Here is a 23,216-nt window from a genome sequence, read left to right as displayed (position 1 = left end):
GCCGAAGAAGAAGATTGACTCGAAGAATCTTCTGCTGTTGTTTCATCACATTCTTCAAATCCTTTTATAACTTTTAATGTACCGAAGTGATCGCCATTATATGACTCATTAACTATAACTTGATTTGTTTTTACATTTAGAAATGCATTAGTTCCAATGTAATGCGGCTCATTTAATCCAAAGTAATATATGCAATTTAATGAATCACAATTACCAAACGAATTATCATAAATGGAATAAACATTTTCACTTATGTTAACTGTGACAAGTGATGAACACTTTGAGAACGAATAATTTCCAATTGTTAATATGTTCGATGGTATATAAATTTCGACTAAACTTGAACAATTACTAAATGCATGTGGCGGTAATGAATATGTTCCACTTCCAATTGTTATATTAATTAATGACGAACATCCAGAAAACACTGCATTACCAAGTGCTTTAACAGAATTTGGTATTATAACATTAGTGATTGACGATTTATAGAATGCATAATCACCAATTGTTTCGATGTTACTTCCAAATGTTACATTAGTTAATGATGTACATTCACTAAACACTGCATTACCAAGTGTTTTAACAGAATTTGGTATTATAATATTAAAAATTAACGATTTATAAAATGCATAATCACCAATTGTTTCGATGTTATTACCAAATATTACATTATTTAAGTTATAACATTCATAAAATGTATTTAATGGTATTGTTGTAAGTGAATTAGGTAATGCGATTGATTTTAATTTATTACATCTTCTAAATATATTATCACCCAAATTATATAAAGAATTTGAAAATTTAAATGATATTAAATTATAATTATAAGCAAATGAATAATTATTAATTGTAATAACACTATAATTATTTGATGGTTCAGGAATTTCAATTTCGATTAAATTCGCGTTATAAAATGCATATTTACCTATAGTTAATATGTTATTACCGAATTTTATAGATTCTAAACTACTACAATAAGCAAATGCATAAGAATTAATAGTGGTAACAGAATCAGGTAATGTTACATATTTAATATATTTGCATTCATAAAATTGTTTTGTACTAATTTCATCCAAATTTTTGATTATTAAATTATTCAAATAAGTAAATGAATTAATTTGCGTATTAGTTAAATATTGTAAACTTTTTCCAATTATTAATTTTGTGATTTTTTCACATCCTGATAATGAATAAGTGTTAAATTGTTTAATATTATCACCAATTGTTAAAGATGTTATATATTTACATTTATAAAACGCATAATTATTAATTGTCTTAAGTGAATTTGGTAAAACTAATTCAGTAATTATACAGCCACTAAATGCATATTGTCCAATTGTTTCAAGTCCTTCGGAAAAGATAATGTGCGATAATTTAATGCAATTAGAAAATGCATATGAATCAATTAATTTCAAATTATTACCAAATTTCATTGTTGTTAATGATTCACATTCAGAAAATGCAAATGAACCAATGGAACTAACTGAATTTGGTAATGTAATGTCCTTTAAATTAGAACAATATTGAAAAGCTAATGAACCAATTTCGGTAACATTACCTTTGATTTCAACACGAATTAATGATTCAAATGATTTAAGTGCTGAAGATCCAATTGTAGTTATGCCTTTGCCTAACGTTAAATATTTTAATGATTTCGTACTGCTTGGAAATATACTTGTACTTAATTTCGTAACACCATCACCAAACACAATTGTGTCTATTGCAAGACATTGATAAAACACATTTTCCCCAATTGTTGTGAGTGAGTTTGGAAATATTACTTCAGTGAGTATGCATCGACTAAATGCATATTGTTCAATTGTTTTAAGTCCTTCAGAAAAGCTAATGCGCGATAATTTAGTGCAATAAGAAAATGATGATTCACCAATTGTAATTATATTATTTCCAAAATGCATTGCTTCTAACGATACACAATCAGCAAATGCAAGAGAATTAATGTACTTAACTGAATTTGGTAATGTAATATCCTTTAAATTAGAACAATATTGAAAAGCTGACGAACCAATTTCGGTAACATTACCTTTGATTTCAACACGAATTAATGATTCAAATGATTTAAGTGCTGAAGATCCAATTGTAGTTATGCCTTTGCCTAACGTTAAATATTTTAATGATTTCGTACTGCTTGGAAATATACTTGTACTTAATTTCGTAACACCATCACCAAACACAATTGTGTCTATTGCAAGACATTGATAAAACACATTGTCTCCAATTGTTGTGAGTGAATTTGGTAATATTACTTCTGAAAGAATTTCACAATGTTGAAATGCGTATCTTCCAATACTTTCAAGTCCTTCTGTAAAGTTAAGTTTAGTTAATTTATTACAATATGAAAATGAATAATCTTCAATTGTTTTAACATAACTTGATAAATTAATATTTGTTAATGATTCGCAATAAGAAAATGCATTTTGTGGTATCGTTTCTGCTTTTAATATTGTAATTGTTGTTAATTTTTTACAACCTCCAAATACATCTGTGCCAAAAGTTGTTATATTTGATTTAATTGTTAACGCAGTTAAATTTGCACATTGATAAAATGCTTTCGAACTTAAAGTTGCTAAATTACTTGGTAAAATTATTATTTTTATGCTATTACATTCATAAAATGCATTCTGCCCAATAGTTAAAAGTGAATTAGGAAATGTAATTTCTGATAATTGTGTACATCTATAAAATGCAGATGAAGAAATTGTAGTTAAACTATCACCAAATGAAACAGATTTTAATAAATCACAACCAGAAAATGCAGATGAATCAATTATTGTTAAATTGTTGCCAAACTTCATTGTTTCTAATGAATCACAATCAGAAAATGCATATTGACCAATGGAACTAACTGAATTTGGCAATATAATATTCTTTAAATTCTTACATAAATCAAATAAAAATGATTCAATTGTTATAACATTGCCTTTAATTTCGACACTAATTAAGGAATTAAATGATTTAAATGTGGAGGATTTAATAGAAGTGATACCTTTACCTAATGTCAAATATTTTAATGATGTTGAACATCCTGAAAATACATTTGCTTTTATTTCAGTAACACCATCACCTGAATTAAATGTAGTTAAAGAAGTACATTGATAAAACACATTATCCCCAATTGTTGTGAGTGAATTTGGAAATATTACTTCTGAAAGACTTTCACAATTCCTAAATGCATATTGTCCAATACTTTTAAGTCCTTCCGTAAAGTTAAGTTTAGTTAATTTATTACAATATGAAAATGAATAATCTTCAATTGTTTTAACATAACTTGATAAATTAATATTTGTTAATGATTCGCAATAAGAAAATGCATTTTGTGGTATCGTTTCTGCTTTTAATATTGTAATTGTTGTTAATTTTTTACAACCTCCAAATACATCTGTGCCAAAAGTTGTTATATTTGATTTAATTGTTAACGCAGTTAAATATGTACATTGATAAAATGCTTTATAATCTAAAGTTGCTAAATTATTTGGTAAAATAATCATATTGATATTATCACAATAACTAAAAGCATATTGTTCAATAGTTAAAAGTGAATTTGGAAATGTAATTTCTGATAATTGTGTACATTTGTAAAATGCATATGAAGAAATTGTAATTAAATTATCGCTAAGTGAAATTGATTTCAATGATTGACAATTAGAGAATCCGGAAGTTTTAATATTTGTTATAGAATTTGGTAATGTTACCTTCTCTAAGTTAATACAAGAATCAAACAAAGATAATGAAATTGATGTAACTTCTCCTTTAATTTCGACACTAACTAAAGAAGAATATGATTTAAATAAATTATTTCCAATTGTAGTTATACCTTTACCTATTGTCACATATTTTAATGAATTACAATTTGTAAGTAAATATGAATTTAATTCTGTAATGCCATCACCTGTATTAAATGTAATCATAGAAGAACATTGATAAAATGAATAACTTCCTAATGTTTTAACTGAATTCGGTATTATTACTTCTAAAAGACTTTCACAATTTCTAAATGAACTTGATTCAATTGTTTCAATTATTTCGTTGAAATTAATTTTTGTTAATTTTGAACAATATGAAAACGAATTATCTCCAATTGATTTAATCGTATTTGGAAATCTTATAGTTTCTAATGAAATGCATGAAGAAAATGTATATGAAGGAATAGTTATTAATTTCGTTAATGTTATTGATGTTAAACTATCGCAATAACGAAATACTTCTGTTCCAAATGATGTAATTTCCGAATTTATTGTTAATTTCGTTAATCCTTTATTAGAATAAAATGCTTTGTTACCTATAACAATATTATTTGATATAATTATTTCGTTTATATTACATTCATAAAACGCGTTTTGTTCAATCGTCTTAAGTGTATTTGGAAATGTAATTTCTGATAATTGTGAGCAACCAGAAAATGAATATGAAGAAATTGTCGCAATATTTTCATTAGTGACAACTGTCTTCAAATTTTTACATCCAAAAAATGAATATGATTCAATTGTCTTAACTTTTAACCCAATGATAACTTTGCTTAATACTGTACATTCACGAAATGAATTTTGTGGGATCGTAATAAGTAAATCGGGAATTGTAACGCTTTGTAAACTTGTACATTGTGCAAATGCATATTGTTCCATTAATGTTAAGTCTCTTCCTAAATTTAATGTTTTTAATGATTCGCAATAACGAAATGCGGAATTTCCAATCGATATAATTTTGTCAGGAATTGAAATAGAGACCAAACTTGTGCATTGATAGAATGCTTGTGTCTTAATAAAGTTTAATGAACTTTCGATGCTAAAGAGGACAGTTGTTAACTTAGAACAGTATCTAAATGCTGACGATTCAATTGATGTAACTAAATTCGGAATTTCAACCGATTGAAGGGAATCACATCGTTGAAATGAATACTCTCCGATTGATGTGACCGTGTTGGGAAGAGTTATACTAATTAATGAAGTGCATTGTTCAAATGCACTAACTCCAATTGATTTTGATTTACATTCAATTGTTGCAGATTCTAAAGAAGTACATTGATAAAAAAGTTTTTCCCCAATACTTTCAACATTTGGACCTAAAACGGCAGTTGACAGAGAAGTGCATTCAGAGAAAACACTGATTCCAAGTATTGTAACAGATTGAGGAAGGGAAATTCCAGTTAAAAGTGGGCACAAATTAAAGGCACGATTACCAATGGTTTGTAAACTTTTGCCACTCGAAAATATGACAGTTTCTAACATTGAGCATGAAGAAAAAGCATAAGAGCTTATTTCAGTCAGTGAATCACCAATTGTAACTTTAGTCAAAATAGACCAACCACTAAATGCGCTAGATCCAATTGTGTTAACACCTTCTCCTATATTGACATATCTGATTGTTTCTTTGATTGAAGAATAATCAGTTTTTGAAACAGTTTCCTTATTTACGATATCAAGTGTATCAGAACATTTGATAATGAAAGGAAATATTGATGTTAGGAGAAGAAAGCCCAAAGTGGTGCTCATTGGGATTGCTGGCATAAATAACTTCATTCGTTTGTAACCGTTAAAAATAATCAAAAAATTGAATTCCTCATAGAATTTTGCACATACGTAAACAACAACAATTCAATGATTATACACTTATTTACGACTTTCAAATTTGAAACAAATTTTATGACTTTTCAAATGTATTACAAACAATTACCATCGTTTTATGCTTGAAACATGTCATTTCAACACAAATAACAATATGTTCATAAGGAACGAAATAACATTTAATAAAAACATAATTTAAAAATGATAAAGAGAAAATTCATGAATGATTTACTCTGATTTATTAATTTGGATTTTTTCTTCTTCCTGAATTCCTTTGTTGATGGCCGGAATGTTAATACAAAAAGATTGACGGTGACATCAAAGTCTGTTTTGCTTGGATAGAAGAAGTTAAGAAGAATGGTGTTCTCATCACGCCAATGAAGTTTAGTCGTAACTTCGACTTTACGAACATCAATCTCAACTTTAATCCGTTCTTCTGGTTTGTCTATTGGTTTGCCTTGAAGATTTGAAAGTTTCTCAATATCAAAAGAAACACCATCTTCCCAACTAACTGTAATAAAAAGAATTGGTGGTTTACCTTCTTCTTCAAGTGTTGAAACTGGTGATATTTTGACATCTTCACCAATTGTTCGAAGTGAAAAGTTGAAGTCTGGTCCTAACGATTTGCTAACTTCTTCATTAATATATTTAACTGCTAAATCTGTTCGGAAATGTGTAAGAATTCGTGACAAAAGTGTATTAATCCATGTAGTACTTTCAACTTTAGCTTTCGAAAGATCAACAAGTAGTTGATTTTGTTTTTCAAGTTTATCAAAATAATAGAATAACATAAAGAGAATAAAGATAAGAATAGCAACAAGTGTAAAAACAAATCCGTTGTAAAAAGCTCCCATTTAGTTCTTCTGTTCCTTTTTTCTTTTCTTTCCTTTTTTGACAACTTTTGTTAGGTTTATTTCTCATATTTTTCATTAACGTATTTCTCTTCTTTTTTATTTATTTTTTTAATTTTTTTTTTCTTTAAATTTTATTTGTTATGACATTAAAACTTCCTAAAAGTAAAAAATTTCCACGTAAAATTCCAAAAGAAGAAATTCAAGAGAAAGTTAATGAAGAAATGAAACAAAAAGGAACGAGTAATTATTTTCAAGCAAAACTTTATCACAAAATGACGAAAGAAGTTATTGGTTCTAAAGAACATAAATTTTGTACATTACAATCAAAACCTAAAGAATCAGAAGAAGAATCATGGCTTCAAGCTTACGAGTTTGTTTATGACTTTCTTCAAAAACATGATATGAAATTAACACTTAAAACTATTGATTATGAATTTTATGAAGGGAATCAACCTATTCTTGTTCATACATTTGAAAATTTTTCACGTGAAGAATATTTTAAAGAACTTCAAAATATATCCAAAACACTTGAAGAACATTCATTTCAAGAACGTGTTAAAGTATTTTCAACATTAGAAGGACTTTAATAAATGTATATTTCTCAAATTAAATTCATTTCATTTTTTTTTCTTCGTTTTTCATTTTAAACGTTCACGTATACAAATTTAAGTCAACACAGAAATTTGTTGCCAAAATAAAGAAAGAAATCCAACAACAAAATCCAGCAAACCAAATGAATCTTCAAGAATTTCGAGAAAAAGGGTGATATCTATTCTAATCGGAAAGATACCATTAGTATTCGTCATAAGTTGGAAGAGTTTGTTGATGAACGTTATTGGAGTCTTTTATCACGTTTTTTACATGGTATGTGTGCAAAATCGACGTATGATTCAGAAATCAAAGAAATATTACATAATGATACTGCCAAGTTTTTACATAATGAATTACTTCGTTCGATTCTTTTTAATGCCCATTTTTCACGAATCCCACCACCAGGCATCAACATTCCACGGAAACAACGAAAACATCAAATTAAACATGAAGCACCAAGTACTAATAATTCTTCGACAGAAAACACGAAAATCAAAATGTTTAATACATTTTCTGCATCAGATTTTCATCACATTCAATCGATTAATCAGTTATCACAACGAATGAGTATTATTACGAATGAAAAAGTTAAATCGTTTGATTCCAAATCAGTTGGAATTATTCTTTCAGCACTAAAATTGTTTTTAAAACGTATCTTAAAAAGCACATATGAACTTAAAATTCTCGAAAACCCGACAGATGCGCCCACAGTTCTTACAGTTGAACAAGTTTTACATGCTGTGAAATCAGATCCAATTCTTTCAGATTTCATTTCTCCTTTTTTATTTACGAAATATTCGAATCAAAGTTTTAATGATCATTAAATTATGTTTTGTAATTCAATAGAATAATTATTAATTAATAAAATGTTATAATTTTTTTTTTATTTTTATTTTTATTATTTTTTGTTTTGATGAATGAATGATTAACATTATGTTACATAATTTAAATAAATTTTTAATAAAGAAAAAAGATGAAGAGAGGTTTTGTTTAAAATGATTTCATAATACACATCTTCAAATAAAATAAAAATAATGAGTTTTCATAATGTTTCATCTCCATAAAATTAAATCAATAAAAATTATTCAATTCAATCATTATTATGCAAACAAGAGGTTCAGAACAACAAACAATTAGAGAATCAACAAGAATAGCGACAATCAAATCAAAACAAAATCAAAAACGAAAGGAAAAAGAAAATTTAAATAAAAAGAAAGGAAGGAACAATGAAATAAAAAAGAAAAGAATCACATATAAAATAGGCGATTATGAAAAATTAATAGCAGAAGCAATTTTTTCACAAAAAACGAAAGAAAATGAATATGTTAGTTATCATAAGATCAACAAATATCTTCATGATTATAAAGAAACAGGATCTCAACATATTATTACCAAACGAACGAAATATTTTTTAGGGAAACTTTTAAATAAGAATCTTATTAAATCTAAAAAAGATTCATATGCATTTACAAAACTTGGATTAGAAATTTTTTCACCCGAAATAAGTGCAAGAAAGAAATTAGAAGGAGGAAACATTCAAATACCAAATCAAATTGAAACACAACAAAGAAAATATTTCACTACATTATCAGGTCGAATTTCGCGTCAAGTAATTTTTGATTAATATTTTTTAATATTATTTTTGATTTTATTTATTATTACCAAAATACTCATCAAGAGAAAAATAATGGGAAATAAGTAGATAATAATACAAAAGGAGTATTTATAGCATCGAAGTTGTATAAAATCATTAATATAAAATGTATTCAACACATAACATTTATTTATTTGGAGTTATATACAACAGAATTAATTATTCATCAATTTGTTGAGGAGATATCATTCCTTCATTATTCGATTTATGCCTACCCAAAAGAGGTATAAGTTCCATGTCGACTGATGATGTATCACTTTCATTAATATAATAAACATCAGTTTTTTCAATCTTTTTCTTACGGCAAACGCAAATTATAATAATAACAATCACAATCAAAATAATAACTATAATAACTATAATTATCGGAAGAATTGTTCCCATGAAAACACTCGTTCCACTTGAAGTTATCTGCGTTGAGTTATCTGAATATGATATATTAATTTCCGTTTCGGACAACTCTGTTAACTCTGATGTTTCTTCAGATATTGTTATTGATGTTAATTCACTTTGTGAAATTACTTCTGTTGTTGCTTCGATTTGCGAAGATATTTCAGTTTGTGATATTACAGGACTTGAAGTAGTTTCTGTTGTTACTTCTGAACTCGATGTAATTTCAGATAATATCTCAGAACTTGAAGTTGTTTCTGTTGATGCTTCAGAGCTTGAAATTATTTCTGAGCTTGAAGTTGTTTCTGATGTTACTTCGGAACTCGAAGTTATTACTGTTGATTCATCAATAGTTGAAGTTGTTTTCTCAATAGTTTCTTCAGTTGTTATAGGGGTATCAGTCGGTATAGATGTTGGCGTTTGCAAAACTCCATAGCTGAATAAAAATCCGTCCAAATGACATTGTTTATTTTGCGTTTCATTGAATGCTACATAATAATATGGAAGATCAGCATCCATATCATAAAATGTTTGGAATAAGAAAGTGTTCTCAAAGTTTTCAGGAAATGTAAGCTTGTCTACAATGAGCTCATTTCCTTTTGTTTGCCCAAACACAAGATAAAATATGTTTCCAACATCAGTTGTTGGAGTAGCTGATGAAAAGCAACAATTATTAATTGAAGTTCGTCCTGATAATGAATAAAGACAAATATAGTAATGGACTGTGCCAGAAGTGAACGTTGGATCAACAATTGTTGAATATGTTATTTCGCCTTTGGAATCTCGAATGTTAAGTATTGAAGACCCACTTGCTGACGTATCTATTGAGCGATTGACACATAAATTTTTAATTTCATAATAAGAATAATATAATGTGATGGTACCTCCAGCTTCTTCTGAAGATGTACATTCTTCTGTATAGCAATTTGATAAATAAAGATTACATTGTGTGATCCATAATGCTGAACCTTGTGTCGCAGTACATCTAATAAACCTACAAGAGGTAAATGTAACACTATTTATCCCATTTAAATAAACAGAACCGGTTTGACTAGAAGTGATATCAGTAAAAAGATCATTATTAAAACTACATAACCCAACAATACTTCCTTGATATTCGGTACGATCCCTGTATACTTGATTTTCAGAATTAATATTGATGGAATTAGTTTTGATAACTGAATCTAAATAATTCTTAAATTGTGAATTTGAAATTTTAACTCTAGAATTGCTTGAAAAAAGAAAGGATGCGTGAATAGAATGCGTAAAATAAAGTCTTGATAACGAAATAAAATTTTGATGAAATGTAGGTGATAATATTGCAAAATAAGATGGGCCTTTAAATTTCATTCCATGAAAGTCAATTGTATAATTAAGTAATCCATTTATTGCTGTTATAGTGTTAATGAAAATCAAAAACATTGGAAAAAAACAAACGTTCATGATCCTTCGGTTCAAAAAGGAATTTAAAAGAAAGAACATCGTCATAATAATTTGAGAACTTTTAAAAAAGCAATTTTTAATTTTATTTTTTATTTAATCATCGTAAACAAAGTCAATACCTTTCAGGTTTCATAACCAATTTATCCAACATGTTGCTTATGACAATCCTTTGCATGTTTTCAAGGTTCTGTTTAAATAATTTTGCAATTTCAGTTGATGGAAATTCGAAAAAGTTTTCGTTAAATGAATTCGATTTTGATTTAAAGAAAACCTTATTCGACGTTTTTGATGTTTCTTTTTTATCGCAAACATAGAAGTCGGAAATTTTATATTTTTCATCAGAAAATATAAGTTCTCCTTCATTTAATACAATTATTCGATTATTAATATCCTTAACAGGTCCTTGTTTTTCGGTGCATGTACTTGAATCGAGTATAAATCCTTGGAAATTCCCTTGAGTCAAATATTTTTGAATTTCATAAAGAATGAATATCTTTTTTTGCTCATTTGAATATTTGGGTAAATCGGCCTTTTGTGAGATGTAGTATGTCATGTCGCATCGCTGTGGCTTAATTTGCTTAAGGAAAATTGGCAATAAAACATTTGGACTCATTTTTTTTAATTCACCAATAATTGTATTGTTTACAATGTAAACATCTGGAATTTCACTTCCGTACAAAAATTCTATGATTTTGAGAGTAAGTGCAACGGTTTCAACAGAAATTTGTTTTGTGAAAATTTGTATAACCGTTTCCTTGAAGTTGAAACCTTTTTTGGATTTGGGCTTTCTTGAACTATTGCCATAAGAATCAATCATCCCAAACTCAATGGCAGGATCTAACAAAATCAACTTGTTCTTAAGACAAAAAAGAGTTAATGAAAGAGCCATTGGTAAATCTGATTTAATTTCAAGCATAATAGGTAATTTCGAAGAAACCAATTCCATAAGCATCGAACGAGCAGGCGATTGTTCTAAATAAGAAATAGCTTTTGCTAATGTATGTAAGTTTGTTGAGCTAAGTTCAGCCCTTAGATGCTTAATGATATAATTTAGAAGTGACAAAGGAACAACATTCATTAAGTCCGCAAGAAAAAGAAATTCATCAGTATCTAAGCTCGAAATTAATGTCCGGATTCCTGATTTAGCACCACAAATAAGATCTTGTATGATCGGGTTTTTGATTAAACAAAGATTGAGAATGACCATACGAGCACCAGAAAGAACAACAGAATCAGCATTGTAGATATGTGGGTTTGCATAAATGAAAAGTGGACACGTACCGTCGGAAAAAAGAACACTAAAATCGTCAAGGTCTTTGGCTTTCATTGAGATTCCTTTGAGAACAGTTGAATACATTTGGAGAATTTCATCTGAAAGAGAACATTTATACATGATTAAATCATTTATTTTATTGTCAGAAAACAAATAGTTAATTTCTTCTTTTGAATTTGTACTTTGTAATAAAAAATCCCAAAATTTTAGAATTTTCAATTGACACATTTCTGATATTTTGATTTCTTTGTTATGTGATGCTTTAAAAATTACTTTAAAGGCACTAAAACAATTGGTTTCTTTGAGTTTATTGAGTTTAGTTACAGATGAATCTGCTGAAAAAGCATACATTTCTGGGATTTTTTCAATTTCGTTGGTAAATTTAATACAATTTTCTTCATTGAATTCGGAAATTAATGAACTTGATGCTTCTTTTAAAGGCTCAAGATCCATTTTGTCAAAAGGGAGCGGACGTTTAAATGAAAAAACAGAAAATTCGATATTTACTTTTGGTGCTGTTTTTTTCATTAATTCAAGCTTTTTTACAAGAACCACTCGTTTATATTCTCAATTCCACGATGGGAGTTTACTTTCTTAAGAGATTGGCATAATGTATAAATTCAAAATCTTTTATGATCTAACTAAAAATGAAAATTTAACACATTTTTCTTCAATTTTTTTTTTTTTTTGGGTTAATGTTTTTATTAATTGTAAATGACAAGAAATTCGCATTTAGCCAAAATATGATTTCCAATCAAAAAAGTCACAAACATTTTTGGCAATACATTTGTTTGTAGATATTTAATTAAAATTTTTTTAAGAATAAAAATTTCATTATTTTGAACTGCAAAAAAGCCATACTTCGCGACCGTTATTAATCCAAATGACAAACTTTTTGAAACAAACCGAAATTATCAACCGCCATCACCAGCCATTTAAGAAATGGGATTTGATCTGCTTCACTTCCTTCAGCCAGTTCTTAATTTCGTTCCTACGGTTCCCAAACCGAAGAACGACATTGACATTAAGAGGAGATTAATGTACACGTTTGCAGCACTTGCATTATATCTTGTTTGTACATTAACACCTCTTTATGGCGTCCGTAAGGTTGCTCACCAAGACCCAATGTATCACCTTCGTCTTCTTACTGCTTCATCCAAGTACACACTTATGGAACTTGGTATTTCCCCAATCGTCAGCTCAGGTATGATTCTCCAACTTCTTTCTGGATTCGGACTTATTAATCGTGACCAAACAAATCAAGAATCAACAGCACTTTTCGATGCTGCTCAAAAGCTTGCTGGATTAGTCATGACATTATTCCAAGCATGCACAGCTCTTTTCACAGGCCAATACGGTGTTCTTAAAGACATTGGAGTTTTCGGTTCAATTGCAATCATCGCTCAATTATTTGTTGCAGCCATCGTTGTTATTCTTCTTGATGAAATGCTTCAAAATGGCTACGGCATTGGCTCTGGTATTTCATTATTCATTGCTACAAACATCTGTGAACAAATCATTTGGCGTCTTTTCTCATTCCAATCCTTCACTTATGGCCGTGGTAAAGAATATGAAGGTGCAATTGTTGCATTCTTCCATCTTCTTATCACACGTAAAGATAAACTCAGAGCCATTCGCGAAGCTATGTTCCGCTCACACCTTCCAAACCTTTCCAACGTCTTCTCGACGCTTCTTGTCTTCATCGCAGTCATTTTCTTTGAGCACATCAAAATTGACGTCCGTTTAATGACGACCGTTAACCGTGCCGATCCAAAACCGTTCGAGATTAAGCTTTTCTATGCATCCACTACACCAATCATTGTTCAATCCACAGTTATTTCACAAATCTGCTCATTCTCAAGAATCATTTGTTCACGTTGGCCCGAATCAATTGTTACACGTATTCTTGGTGTCTGGAGATCACCAGAACAAGGCTTAGGTGATGAATATGCAGTACCAATCAGTGGCTTAGCATATTATCTTCAAGCACCAACGTCAATCAAACATACACTTAATGATCCATTACATACACTCATTTATTTGATCATCATTTTGAGCTCTGCTGGTATCATTGCTTATTACTACATTAACGTTAGTGGCCAATCTGCTAAAGATGTCGCTAATAGTCTTAAGGCACAACACCTTACAATTCAAGGACATCGTGAAGATAAGAACGCCATTGCTAAGAAACTTAACTACTACATCCCAACAGCAGCAGCACTCGGCGGTATCCTCACTGGACTTCTCTCATTCGTCGCCGACTTCCTTGGCGCATTCGGCTCTGGAACGGGTATCATTTTGGCAGTCTCAATCCTTTATCAGTTCGCTGAAGAGGTCAGCAAAGAATTCGTTAAGACAGGAGGCGCGCTTCCATTCCTTTTCTAATTTGACTCAAGTAAATCCTAACAGATATTTTTAGCCACTCTTTTTTTGTTTAAACAATAATTAATTCTTTGATCTTCTTAACGAAAACCTTTTGATGAAGCAAAAAGATAAAAAATGTATTAAAAACACATTGATAAAATATTATAAACGAATTTGGCTCAAGAAAATGAAAAAATTATTTGACAAAGTTATCTTGTTACTTTAAGAAAATTAATTAATGAATTCATTAGAAACTAAAAATGAAGATCTTCATTCGTTGGATCCAACAGTCGTTATTTGAAGTACCGGTTTAACCGAAAAATTTCACAAAAACAAAACGATGGTATCGTTTCAATTGAATGCCACGGTTATTTTGGCGCGTTTTTTCAAAAAATGAATCCCAATGTCACCCCCTCGGGGATAAATTCTCAATTCATTAATTGGATGCAAAGCTTTCAAGGGACAAATCCAGGGAATATTCCAATTCATAAAACTCCAATTTCACGGAGAAAGTTTTCAAACGAAGAAGATGAGAAATTAAAAAGCTTAGTTTTAACATATGGGACAAATGATTGGCGTAACATTGCTTCTCAGATGAATAATCGTAATGCACGCCAATGTCGTGAAAGATGGAAACATTATCTTTCACCGTCTGTTTCAAATGGTCCATGGAGTGAAGCAGAGGACGAACTGCTTCGTGAAAAATATAAAGAGCTTGGTTCTCAATGGTCACGAATTGCCAAGTTCTTTCCAAAAAGAACTGATATCACAGTCAAAAATAGGTGGATTAGTCTGAATGGAAGATCCAAGAAAGGAGCCAACAAACAGAACCAAGAAGAAAAAACAAAAGTTATGATTCCACCTCCAGTTGATGTAACAGAAATGAACCAAATACAATCTCAAGGACGAGTGCAAGTGCAAGCACAAGAACAGTATAATCCAGTCGAAACGCAAGAAACTACAGCATAAGCCAATAAATTGGTTGTAATATGGCAAAAATAAATCGTTTTGGTATTAATTTGTCTTATTTTGTCTATTACTTTTAGAACATTTCTTCGATTTTTGTTGAGTTTGGCCAAATCACTTTTGGGCCACTCCAAAACGGACGTTTATTTTTGAATTGTTAATTGGTCGTATTTATTTTTTTTTCAAAGTTTAAACGAGCAATGTTACACACGAGCAAAGTTTTTAATCCCAATGATCATGATTACATTTGCCATGAAAAAAGTATTTTTAATAAATTTTTTATAAATTAACAATTTAAAAGATAGAGAATGAATATTGTTCTTCGAGACTGTAAATGTCATTTTCTTCGTCCAGCATAGGTTCAAAGTCTGATGCTCCTTCACGCATATGGAAATGAAGAATTTTCCTTTGCTTAACATTGAAAAAGAAATAACTGACATTCCATAATGCTCCCATAGCTGAAAATGCGTCTGAGCATGGTGGCTCATATGTATATATATCACATGTTGCAGGTTGAATCTCGCATTCAATAGCATTCCAGACACGTTGAAATAAGTCCTCTGAATAAGGCAAAGATGATGTAAAATTCCAAGACATGTTGTTTCGAATTCTTTCTGGTGAATCTGCAACTTTAAAACAATGCGGTGTAAGATATGAAAAGTCAAAATCTGGAAAAGCATAACTAATCGCTGTTTGTAAAATCCGAAATGTTGTTTCATCTGGGTCTGTTGGTAATGATGGTGTCATTGTTATTGCTTGCGGTTCTGATGGTGGAAAACTTATGTTTCCTATGTTTGAATAGTTTTGAAAATCATTGATATCAACACTGAAACATTCAATCTGACTAAATATATTATGTGCAGTCATGCACCGCGCCGTAATTTCTTGACCAACATTGAACAATGCGCGGCTGTTGAACCACTTCATCGAAAAAGGAAGAGGCCTCAAAAAGTGGTGACGGTTGAACGATTTCAATACAAAGATTTTACTTTTGAATACAAAACGGGCTCCTTCGAACCGCGGCGTTTCTTCTTTCGTTTTTCGCTGTTTACCTCACAATTATTAGTTAAAATGGATTTCTTTGATGAATTTATGCACTATTTTGAAAATAAAATGGTTAAAAAAATACATGATCACTTGAGTTCAATGTTTAAAATCATTGAAGATTCTGGAATGAGATCTTATATAAGCCAAAATTGAAATCTTTTTTTTTTCTTTGAGTGACATTTGGTAACGTTACTACTTTTTGTACATTAAAATTAAACAAAAAAAAAAATCTTTCAAAATTAGTTTATGCCAATCCAGCTCTCATTTGATATTTTCCTGCATATGTTTTATATTTTGCGCCAGCGAAAGCGCCTTTCTCAGCACCATCCAATTGTACTGTACCTATTTCACATTCACTAGCCAATTGTCCATCTATTCTAAAACCAATTCTAAATGTTGTTTGTCTACAAGATTCATCGCATTCCACTCCACCAGACAATTCCGCCACTTTTGTATTCTTCAATGTCCCAATGTTCCAACTAATTTCATTTCCGGTGATTGTTATGTTACCATTTTTAGTTGTAAGTGTTGAAGCAGTTGGAGAGATAATTTCCCACTTTATGTTAGTGTCATAAAGATCTCTTTCGGCGGTGACCGTTAAGCGTATGTCCATTTTGCCATGCATCGGCACCAATGCAATTTTGACATCAATTGGCGGTTTTGTACGTTGTTGCATGCGGTACTGCGCAATGAGGCAGTTGCCCTGCGGAGGTATCATTTCAAGGCGATGCGTCGTTTGGAAGTTTGTGACATCAACACATCGATGAAATGATATGTCTTCAAAGTATGGCGAATTCTTCCATTGAAATGAACATTTGGGATTACCATTCACTTCAGTAAGGGCATATATATCACCTCGTATCTGGCTGAGATCAACTTTCCCATTGGAAGAAACACAATAATCTATGTATTCAGTAACATCAAGTAAAACTTGTTGCTTCTTGTATGTAAAACCACTCGCACGCCAGGGGTATATGGTGTTGATTTGACCTTTCTCTGTTTTCCCTTTTGGTGGGATGAATTGAATCATGGCATTATAATCATCAACAAGCGGATAACCACTATCAACAAAAATATCAAGTAAACGATAAACATTGGAAAAGTTTTCTTTGATGCCATAGTCGGTAAGTGGATTTTCTATATAAAGATGAAGAAGTTCTTCAAGTTGATCTAAAATAGATAAATAGAAAATTGCTTGACCATCACCGTCAACAACAGCAGCAAGAAAAACTTCGCCTGATTGCTTAATGCAAAATGAGTGGTTTGGATTAGAAACGAGTGGTAATATTGATGAAGGAGTGGGCGCAGAACTTATAATTTCACATATTTCATTTGCAATGTCGGATTCTATATCTCCGCGTTGTAATTTTGCAACAATTGGAACTGGTTCTTTGTTGATGATATAAATTGCCTTCAGCATGAACAAAAGTGTCAAATTTACACTTAACATAACCGTCAAAAAGTGTATCTTCAAAGTGGAAAAAATTTCAATAATTCGAATTATTCAACTTGATTCTAGGAATAATAAGAATCAGTTTTTTGTTTGATATCATAGAAAACATCCAAATTTACAGAGAAATTTTCAATAATCACCATGGCGATTGGATGAATATACAAAAATAAATTTCTAGATATTTTTCTCACATAAAAATATCAAAAGATTTAGTAATATATTGTTTAACAAGCAAAGTACTATTTCTAGCAGTAACCTATCTGATTCATGGATATACCTTCTGCGTGAATAATGTGCTATCTGTACTTGAAAAAAACAAAAGGGGAATGACAAATCCAATGATAAAGCCGCACAAAATATCTTCAAAGTGATGTCTGTATTCAGTCACTCTCATTGCTGCAATATAAAAGCTATAAAATAGTGGCAAGCTTATAAGAAAAAACGCCCAAAACTGATTAGTCACAAGAACTTTTCTGAAAAACATTGATGTAAAAATCATTCCGCATGCAGCAGATGTTGTATGCCCAGAAGGGAATGATTTGAAGCATTCTCTATAGCGGTTAATTGACATATCATCTGGCATCAAAGTATCGGCATTTGCATTTTGTCCTAATAATGAATAAAAATCTGGTCTTGGTCTACCAACTTGTAGTTTCAAAAAGTTACAAATGACATTAGAAATTGCAATACATCCAACGTGACTAATTAATATATAAATGTAATCAAAAGGACGTATAATATTAAATGTTCCTTTTGTTTTTAAAATTACATAAAGTATCGTATACCCAATATAAGGTATTATTACGCAAATCAATAAATTTGATTTTTCTGTCACACCTGAATTATAATGAGGGTAACTGCATCGAGGATCCTGTTTTGGAACATATAACCGATTTGGATTTAAATGTTGTAATATAAACCAGATGAAACCAAGAATTAATACTATAATTATATCTACTATGTGATAATCAAGTAGAACTTCATCTGTGGTTGGCATTTTACAAACGTATTTGATTGAATTTTCAAATGTTTATTTCTATACGTTTTTTTTTCTTTTTCGCAATGTAATTTTTTTAAGTAAAAAATCATAAAGAGAAAACATTGAACATTAATTTTAACATAAATTTTTATTCTATGATTATGTTTTATCTCTAGCGAAAATTTTATTAATATATATATTAGCAACATCCTTTCTTTGCTTCAAATTCTATTTTTGTTTCTGCAGAATATTCATATTTAATTGATCTGTTCGCAACGAAATCATTTACAATGTTCTGAAAAACTATGTTAATTAAAGGTGGTTTCGTTTTGGCACTCATTTCGTAGAAAGAAGCTCCGATTTGTTCGGCCTTTTGTTTGCCTTCCTCCCTTAAGACACAAACATCATCAGTCAAGTCAATTTTGTTTCCAATTAATATCAAACTCGGTCTATTCGGGCACGAATTTAAAATACTTTCATACCATTTGTCAACTTCTTCAAATGATGGTCTATTGTTAACTGCATAAACAATTATAATATATTCTGCATCACGAAAGTATGAAGGAGTTAAGCTTCTAAATCTTTCTTGTCCTGCTGTATCCCAGATATGTAATCTAATTATTGAGTCTTCGACTTCATATGTTTTAAAAATGAAACATGCACCAATTGTTGGTGCTTGTGGTTCTTCAATATCTACCTCAGTTGTAGCATTCATCAAGCTGGTTTTCCCAACTGATGATGTTCCAACAAATACAACTTTTACTATGATAGTTTCTTTTTCGGACGCTTGCATTAGAGCCAATTGGTTGGATTTTAAATTTAAATTTAATACTTTACATAACATTTTCAATGACCATGCAAAAAATTATCTCAACCAGTAATTGAAACAAAAATTCAATTAAATATTTGGTTTTAAAAGGTTTACATCGTTCATGAGTTTGAGGTTTATACTCTTTTGTAGCTTGTTTCGTGAGCGATTTCTAGATCTATAGTGATTTCTCGAATAAGCTCGAGGTCTTCTTTGGAAATTGCTTTTTTTTTTCTTTTTAAATAGTATTGGATTTTTAGCATATTTATAAATTCTTTTATATTTTAAAAATAATATATGTGAGCAATCCTATTTTGCTTATATTCATAGTTGCAACCATAAGCATACTCACTCTGTAATCAGAAACTTATATAAATTTGTGGCAGAACAAAATTAAAATCAGATTTTTCTCTTTATAATCAGATAATAAAGACGTAAATTATCAAGATATTTTCTCATATTGTCTGATTGTATACTGTTTTCTTTGTATAAATAAAATTTTTTTATTTTTATGGAATTTTCTTCAATTTCGAGTCAAAACCGAAATATACCAAAAGTGGTTTTTTGCCACCTGATATTTTAAGAGTAGATAATGATTATAAATCTCCAATATCTCCAAAAAGTTCAAAGCGTTGTTTTTAGAGATTCTACTGTTTTCTTTTATCCAAATGAAACAAGACATTATAAAAAATTTCAGAACGAGTAAAGTTTTCATTTAAGTATCGTCCGATACAATACAATTTTTTTCATCAGAATAAATGGAATGTAATTTCAAATCGAAATTAATTCCAAAATCATCTATAAGGATTAAAGACACTATTTCCTCAAATGCAAAGGTTATTTCAACAGAAGAACTTGAAGATTTTCTTGATTTTGATTTTCAGACATTTCAAAATTATTGTATATTTTTTATTAATTCTTATAATGAACAAAATATTCCAAAATGTTTAGCAACATTAAACTTAGTAATTCAATTTTTTGCAGAAGATTTTGATCTTTTTCAAAAAAATATGATTGATGTTACATTTTTTATTCGTACATTTGATAAAACGAATTTTTCATATCATTTATTTAATATTCTTCAAGATGAAATGCATGAACTTTATCCGATAATTCTAATTTTTTTCAGTCTTCTTTCTTCATTACATAAAACTTTTATCGAATGGATGTTTCAAAACAGTAATTTCTTCATTAATCTTCCAATTATATTTTTAAATTCATCAAATCAAATAAATTCAGATAATCTTTTAATTCTTTTTCATAATATTCTTCCGAAACTTATTAACATTAATATAAATATATTTTCATCAATTGAACAAATTGAATTTTTCTTTTCTAAATCGAATCAATGTTCAAATTCGAAAATATTAAATTCAGAAATTATTTATCTTTTAAGTAAATTTACACAACCACCGAATGAAATATCAAAAGTTCTTATTAAATATATAAAGGAAACATTAATAAAAGAAAATTTACATTTTTCTATTTATTCAATAAATTTTTTACTTGAAAATGATGAAGAACTTTATGAATTAATTTATGAATTAATACGAATAATTAACAAATTTCGAATAAATACATTAAATTTTGAAATTATTTAATCATATTATATAATACTTCAACGAATTATATTATTAATTAAAAATAAAAAGAAATTTTACGAGAAATATTAAATGTTAATGAAATTAAAACATATTTTTATTCGAGAAATAATTTAATTATTTCGAATATTTGTAAATTTTTTAGTTTTTGTACGCCAGAAATATTTGAAATTTTTCCAGAAATTTTTAATGAATTTGAAGAATTTATTTTATTTTTAGAAGAACAAATTAAAATTTCATCATTTAAAGATAAAAAAATTTATATTTCATTACTTTCAGATATTATTTTATATTTTAATGATTTTGATATTATTTTTGATGAAGAATTTCTTGAAGAAATTATTAATATTATTTCATTTGATGAAGAATTTCTTCTTTCGAAAGTTATAAAACTTTTAATTTATTATCATCAAAGTAAAAATGGAATTTCATCGACATTTTTCACATGTGATGAATTCATTTCTTTAATAGAGAAACTTATAAATTCAGAAAACGACGAAATATCGAAACTTGGGCAACAAATGATGAATGAACTTCAAATTATAGAACAATAAATAAAAATAAAAATAAATTTTTATTTATTTATTTATTAATTTGTATCTATAACAACATGTGACGTTTCATTATTATAATGTTCAATCACTTCTTTTAATATCATTGTTTCTTCTGTTTCATTTTTATTTATAATATTTTCTGCAATTTCTTTATTTAATGGAATTAATTTCATAGCTGTAGTTGTGTCATTAAATTTTATATTTTCATTCGTTTTGTTATTGTAATTATAAAGAAAACATAAACTTTGCGACTGAAGCCGCGAAAATGAAATTGAAATATTCGAAAGTGTTTCATTAGGGAAAATTGTTACAAGTGTACTTAACAGTAAATTTGATACTTTGCTATTTAATGTTGAAAGAAAATTTGAAAATGAATTTATGCAATCATTGAAATGATATGAAACATTTGTTGGTAACCCAAAGAGAATGGATTCGAATAGAAATGAATATGGACGTTCATTGTATGGTATAGAAAGAATATCTGACTTATTAAAGAAATCTGTATCAAACTTGTTAAGTATAGAAATTCCCAAATAGGAAAATCTTTTGCTATGGATTCGTTAAAAAATTCAACGTTTTCTTCAATAAAATTGATTATTGAATGAAAAAGCCAATTATTTTGTTCATAAGAAGAAGAAAGAATTGAAAGTTGTGAAAGAAAAAAATTAGTTGTTTAAACGAAACATAAAATAATAAATCCATAACTCGTTGTGGGAATTTATAACCAAGTTCATTCCATGTTCGAATAAAACTAACTGCTGTTTGAATAACACTTTCTTGATTATTTTCTGTAACTTCAAATATATTAAGAATAAATTCAGTAACGACATCTGGTAAGTTACCTTTCTCTTCTGGAAATGTTTCTAAAAAAAAAAAAAAAAAAATTCTATCTGAAGGAAGAAATTTTTCTTCAAATTTAAGCATTGAGTCACTTTTTGTGGAATTGTTATATGAAAAACATTTTGAAAATTTTTTTTAAACGTTTATTTAATATCTATAAATCAGTGCAATTAATAACACTTATTTCTATTCAATGTTCGCATTTTTAAACCAGCTGTATCATTTTCTATTATTACTAATATCAATTTTATGGAAGGTTTATCCATAATGTATTTTGAGAATATGGTAATTTTAATGTTTTTCTTGGGCTGTGATTTATTTTATCTGTTTGGGTACTTATGTTTTTTTTTAATGAAATTTGAAACATATTTTTCATTTGAATTATTTGTTTGAATTTTATCTTCAAAATTCAAGTTTTTAGAATTTAACATTTCGCCTAAAAATAAAATATTATTTACCTCTGATAAAGATAAAGTATTACTTTTTGTTGCTGGTTCATTAAAATTCCCAGAATTGAAATTTTGAACCGCACCTTTCACACGAAGTAAATTAACTATTTCTATATGACCTTTTTTAGATGCCCAAATAAGTGCTGTATCAAATAATTTAAAAAAAATTCCAAATATTATTTTGAAATAGAAAATTATTAAATTAAAATAAAAACAAAATAAATAAATGGTTTTAGCATTAATATCAATTCCTTCTTGTTCAAGAAGCAATTTAACTATTTCTATACGACCATTTGAAGATGCAAACATAAGTGCTGTATTAAATTAAATAAATAGTTTCCAAATATTATTATGGATTATAAAATTTTTAA

General features: G+C 28.8%; 8 protein-coding genes across 8 annotated transcripts; 3 read left to right on the top strand and 5 right to left on the bottom strand.

Moving 5' to 3' along the window:
- Window positions 1-5,758: 5,758 nt before the first annotated feature.
- On the bottom strand, window positions 5,759-6,433 carry GO595_011057 (uncharacterized protein; the record flags this gene model as incomplete). Its single annotated transcript, XM_067913805.1, has 1 exon — window positions 5,759-6,433. The coding sequence occupies one exon, from the start codon at window positions 6,431-6,433 to the stop codon at window positions 5,759-5,761; it is 675 nt and encodes a 224-aa protein (XP_067768721.1).
- A 2,627-nt stretch (window positions 6,434-9,060) lies between these two features.
- GO595_011056 (uncharacterized protein) lies at window positions 9,061-9,504 on the top strand (the record flags this gene model as incomplete). Its single annotated transcript, XM_067913804.1, has 1 exon — window positions 9,061-9,504. The coding sequence occupies one exon, from the start codon at window positions 9,061-9,063 to the stop codon at window positions 9,502-9,504; it is 444 nt and encodes a 147-aa protein (XP_067768720.1).
- Window positions 9,505-10,623: 1,119 nt separating this feature from the next.
- On the bottom strand, window positions 10,624-11,904 carry GO595_011055 (uncharacterized protein; the record flags this gene model as incomplete). Its single annotated transcript, XM_067913803.1, has 1 exon — window positions 10,624-11,904. The coding sequence occupies one exon, from the start codon at window positions 11,902-11,904 to the stop codon at window positions 10,624-10,626; it is 1,281 nt and encodes a 426-aa protein (XP_067768719.1).
- Window positions 11,905-12,726: 822 nt separating this feature from the next.
- GO595_011054 (protein transporter Sec61 subunit alpha) lies at window positions 12,727-14,169 on the top strand (the record flags this gene model as incomplete). The annotated part of the gene is made up of 1 exon (XM_067913801.1): window positions 12,727-14,169. One exon carries the CDS (start codon window positions 12,727-12,729, stop codon window positions 14,167-14,169), a length of 1,443 nt encoding a protein of 480 aa, XP_067768718.1.
- A 423-nt stretch (window positions 14,170-14,592) lies between these two features.
- GO595_011053 (Myb-like DNA-binding domain containing protein) lies at window positions 14,593-15,117 on the top strand (the record flags this gene model as incomplete). The annotated part of the gene is made up of 1 exon (XM_067913800.1): window positions 14,593-15,117. One exon carries the CDS (start codon window positions 14,593-14,595, stop codon window positions 15,115-15,117), a length of 525 nt encoding a protein of 174 aa, XP_067768717.1.
- Window positions 15,118-15,408: 291 nt separating this feature from the next.
- Window positions 15,409-16,041, bottom strand: GO595_011052 (repressor of RNA polymerase III transcription MAF1-like; the record flags this gene model as incomplete). The annotated part of the gene is made up of 1 exon (XM_067913799.1): window positions 15,409-16,041. One exon carries the CDS (start codon window positions 16,039-16,041, stop codon window positions 15,409-15,411), a length of 633 nt encoding a protein of 210 aa, XP_067768716.1.
- Window positions 16,042-16,405: 364 nt separating this feature from the next.
- GO595_011051 (Adaptor complexes medium subunit family protein) lies at window positions 16,406-17,581 on the bottom strand (the record flags this gene model as incomplete). The annotated part of the gene is made up of 1 exon (XM_067913798.1): window positions 16,406-17,581. One exon carries the CDS (start codon window positions 17,579-17,581, stop codon window positions 16,406-16,408), a length of 1,176 nt encoding a protein of 391 aa, XP_067768715.1.
- Window positions 17,582-18,792: 1,211 nt separating this feature from the next.
- GO595_011050 (small GTP-binding protein) lies at window positions 18,793-19,386 on the bottom strand (the record flags this gene model as incomplete). The annotated part of the gene is made up of 1 exon (XM_067913797.1): window positions 18,793-19,386. One exon carries the CDS (start codon window positions 19,384-19,386, stop codon window positions 18,793-18,795), a length of 594 nt encoding a protein of 197 aa, XP_067768714.1.
- Window positions 19,387-23,216: the final 3,830 nt, after the last annotated feature.

Source organism: Histomonas meleagridis (assembly GCF_020186115.1).
Source record: "Histomonas meleagridis strain 2922-C6/04-10x chromosome Unknown scaffold_85, whole genome shotgun sequence".
NCBI lineage: Eukaryota > Parabasalia > Tritrichomonadida > Dientamoebidae > Histomonas > Histomonas meleagridis.
This window is presented reverse-complemented; position numbering and strand designations above follow the sequence as displayed.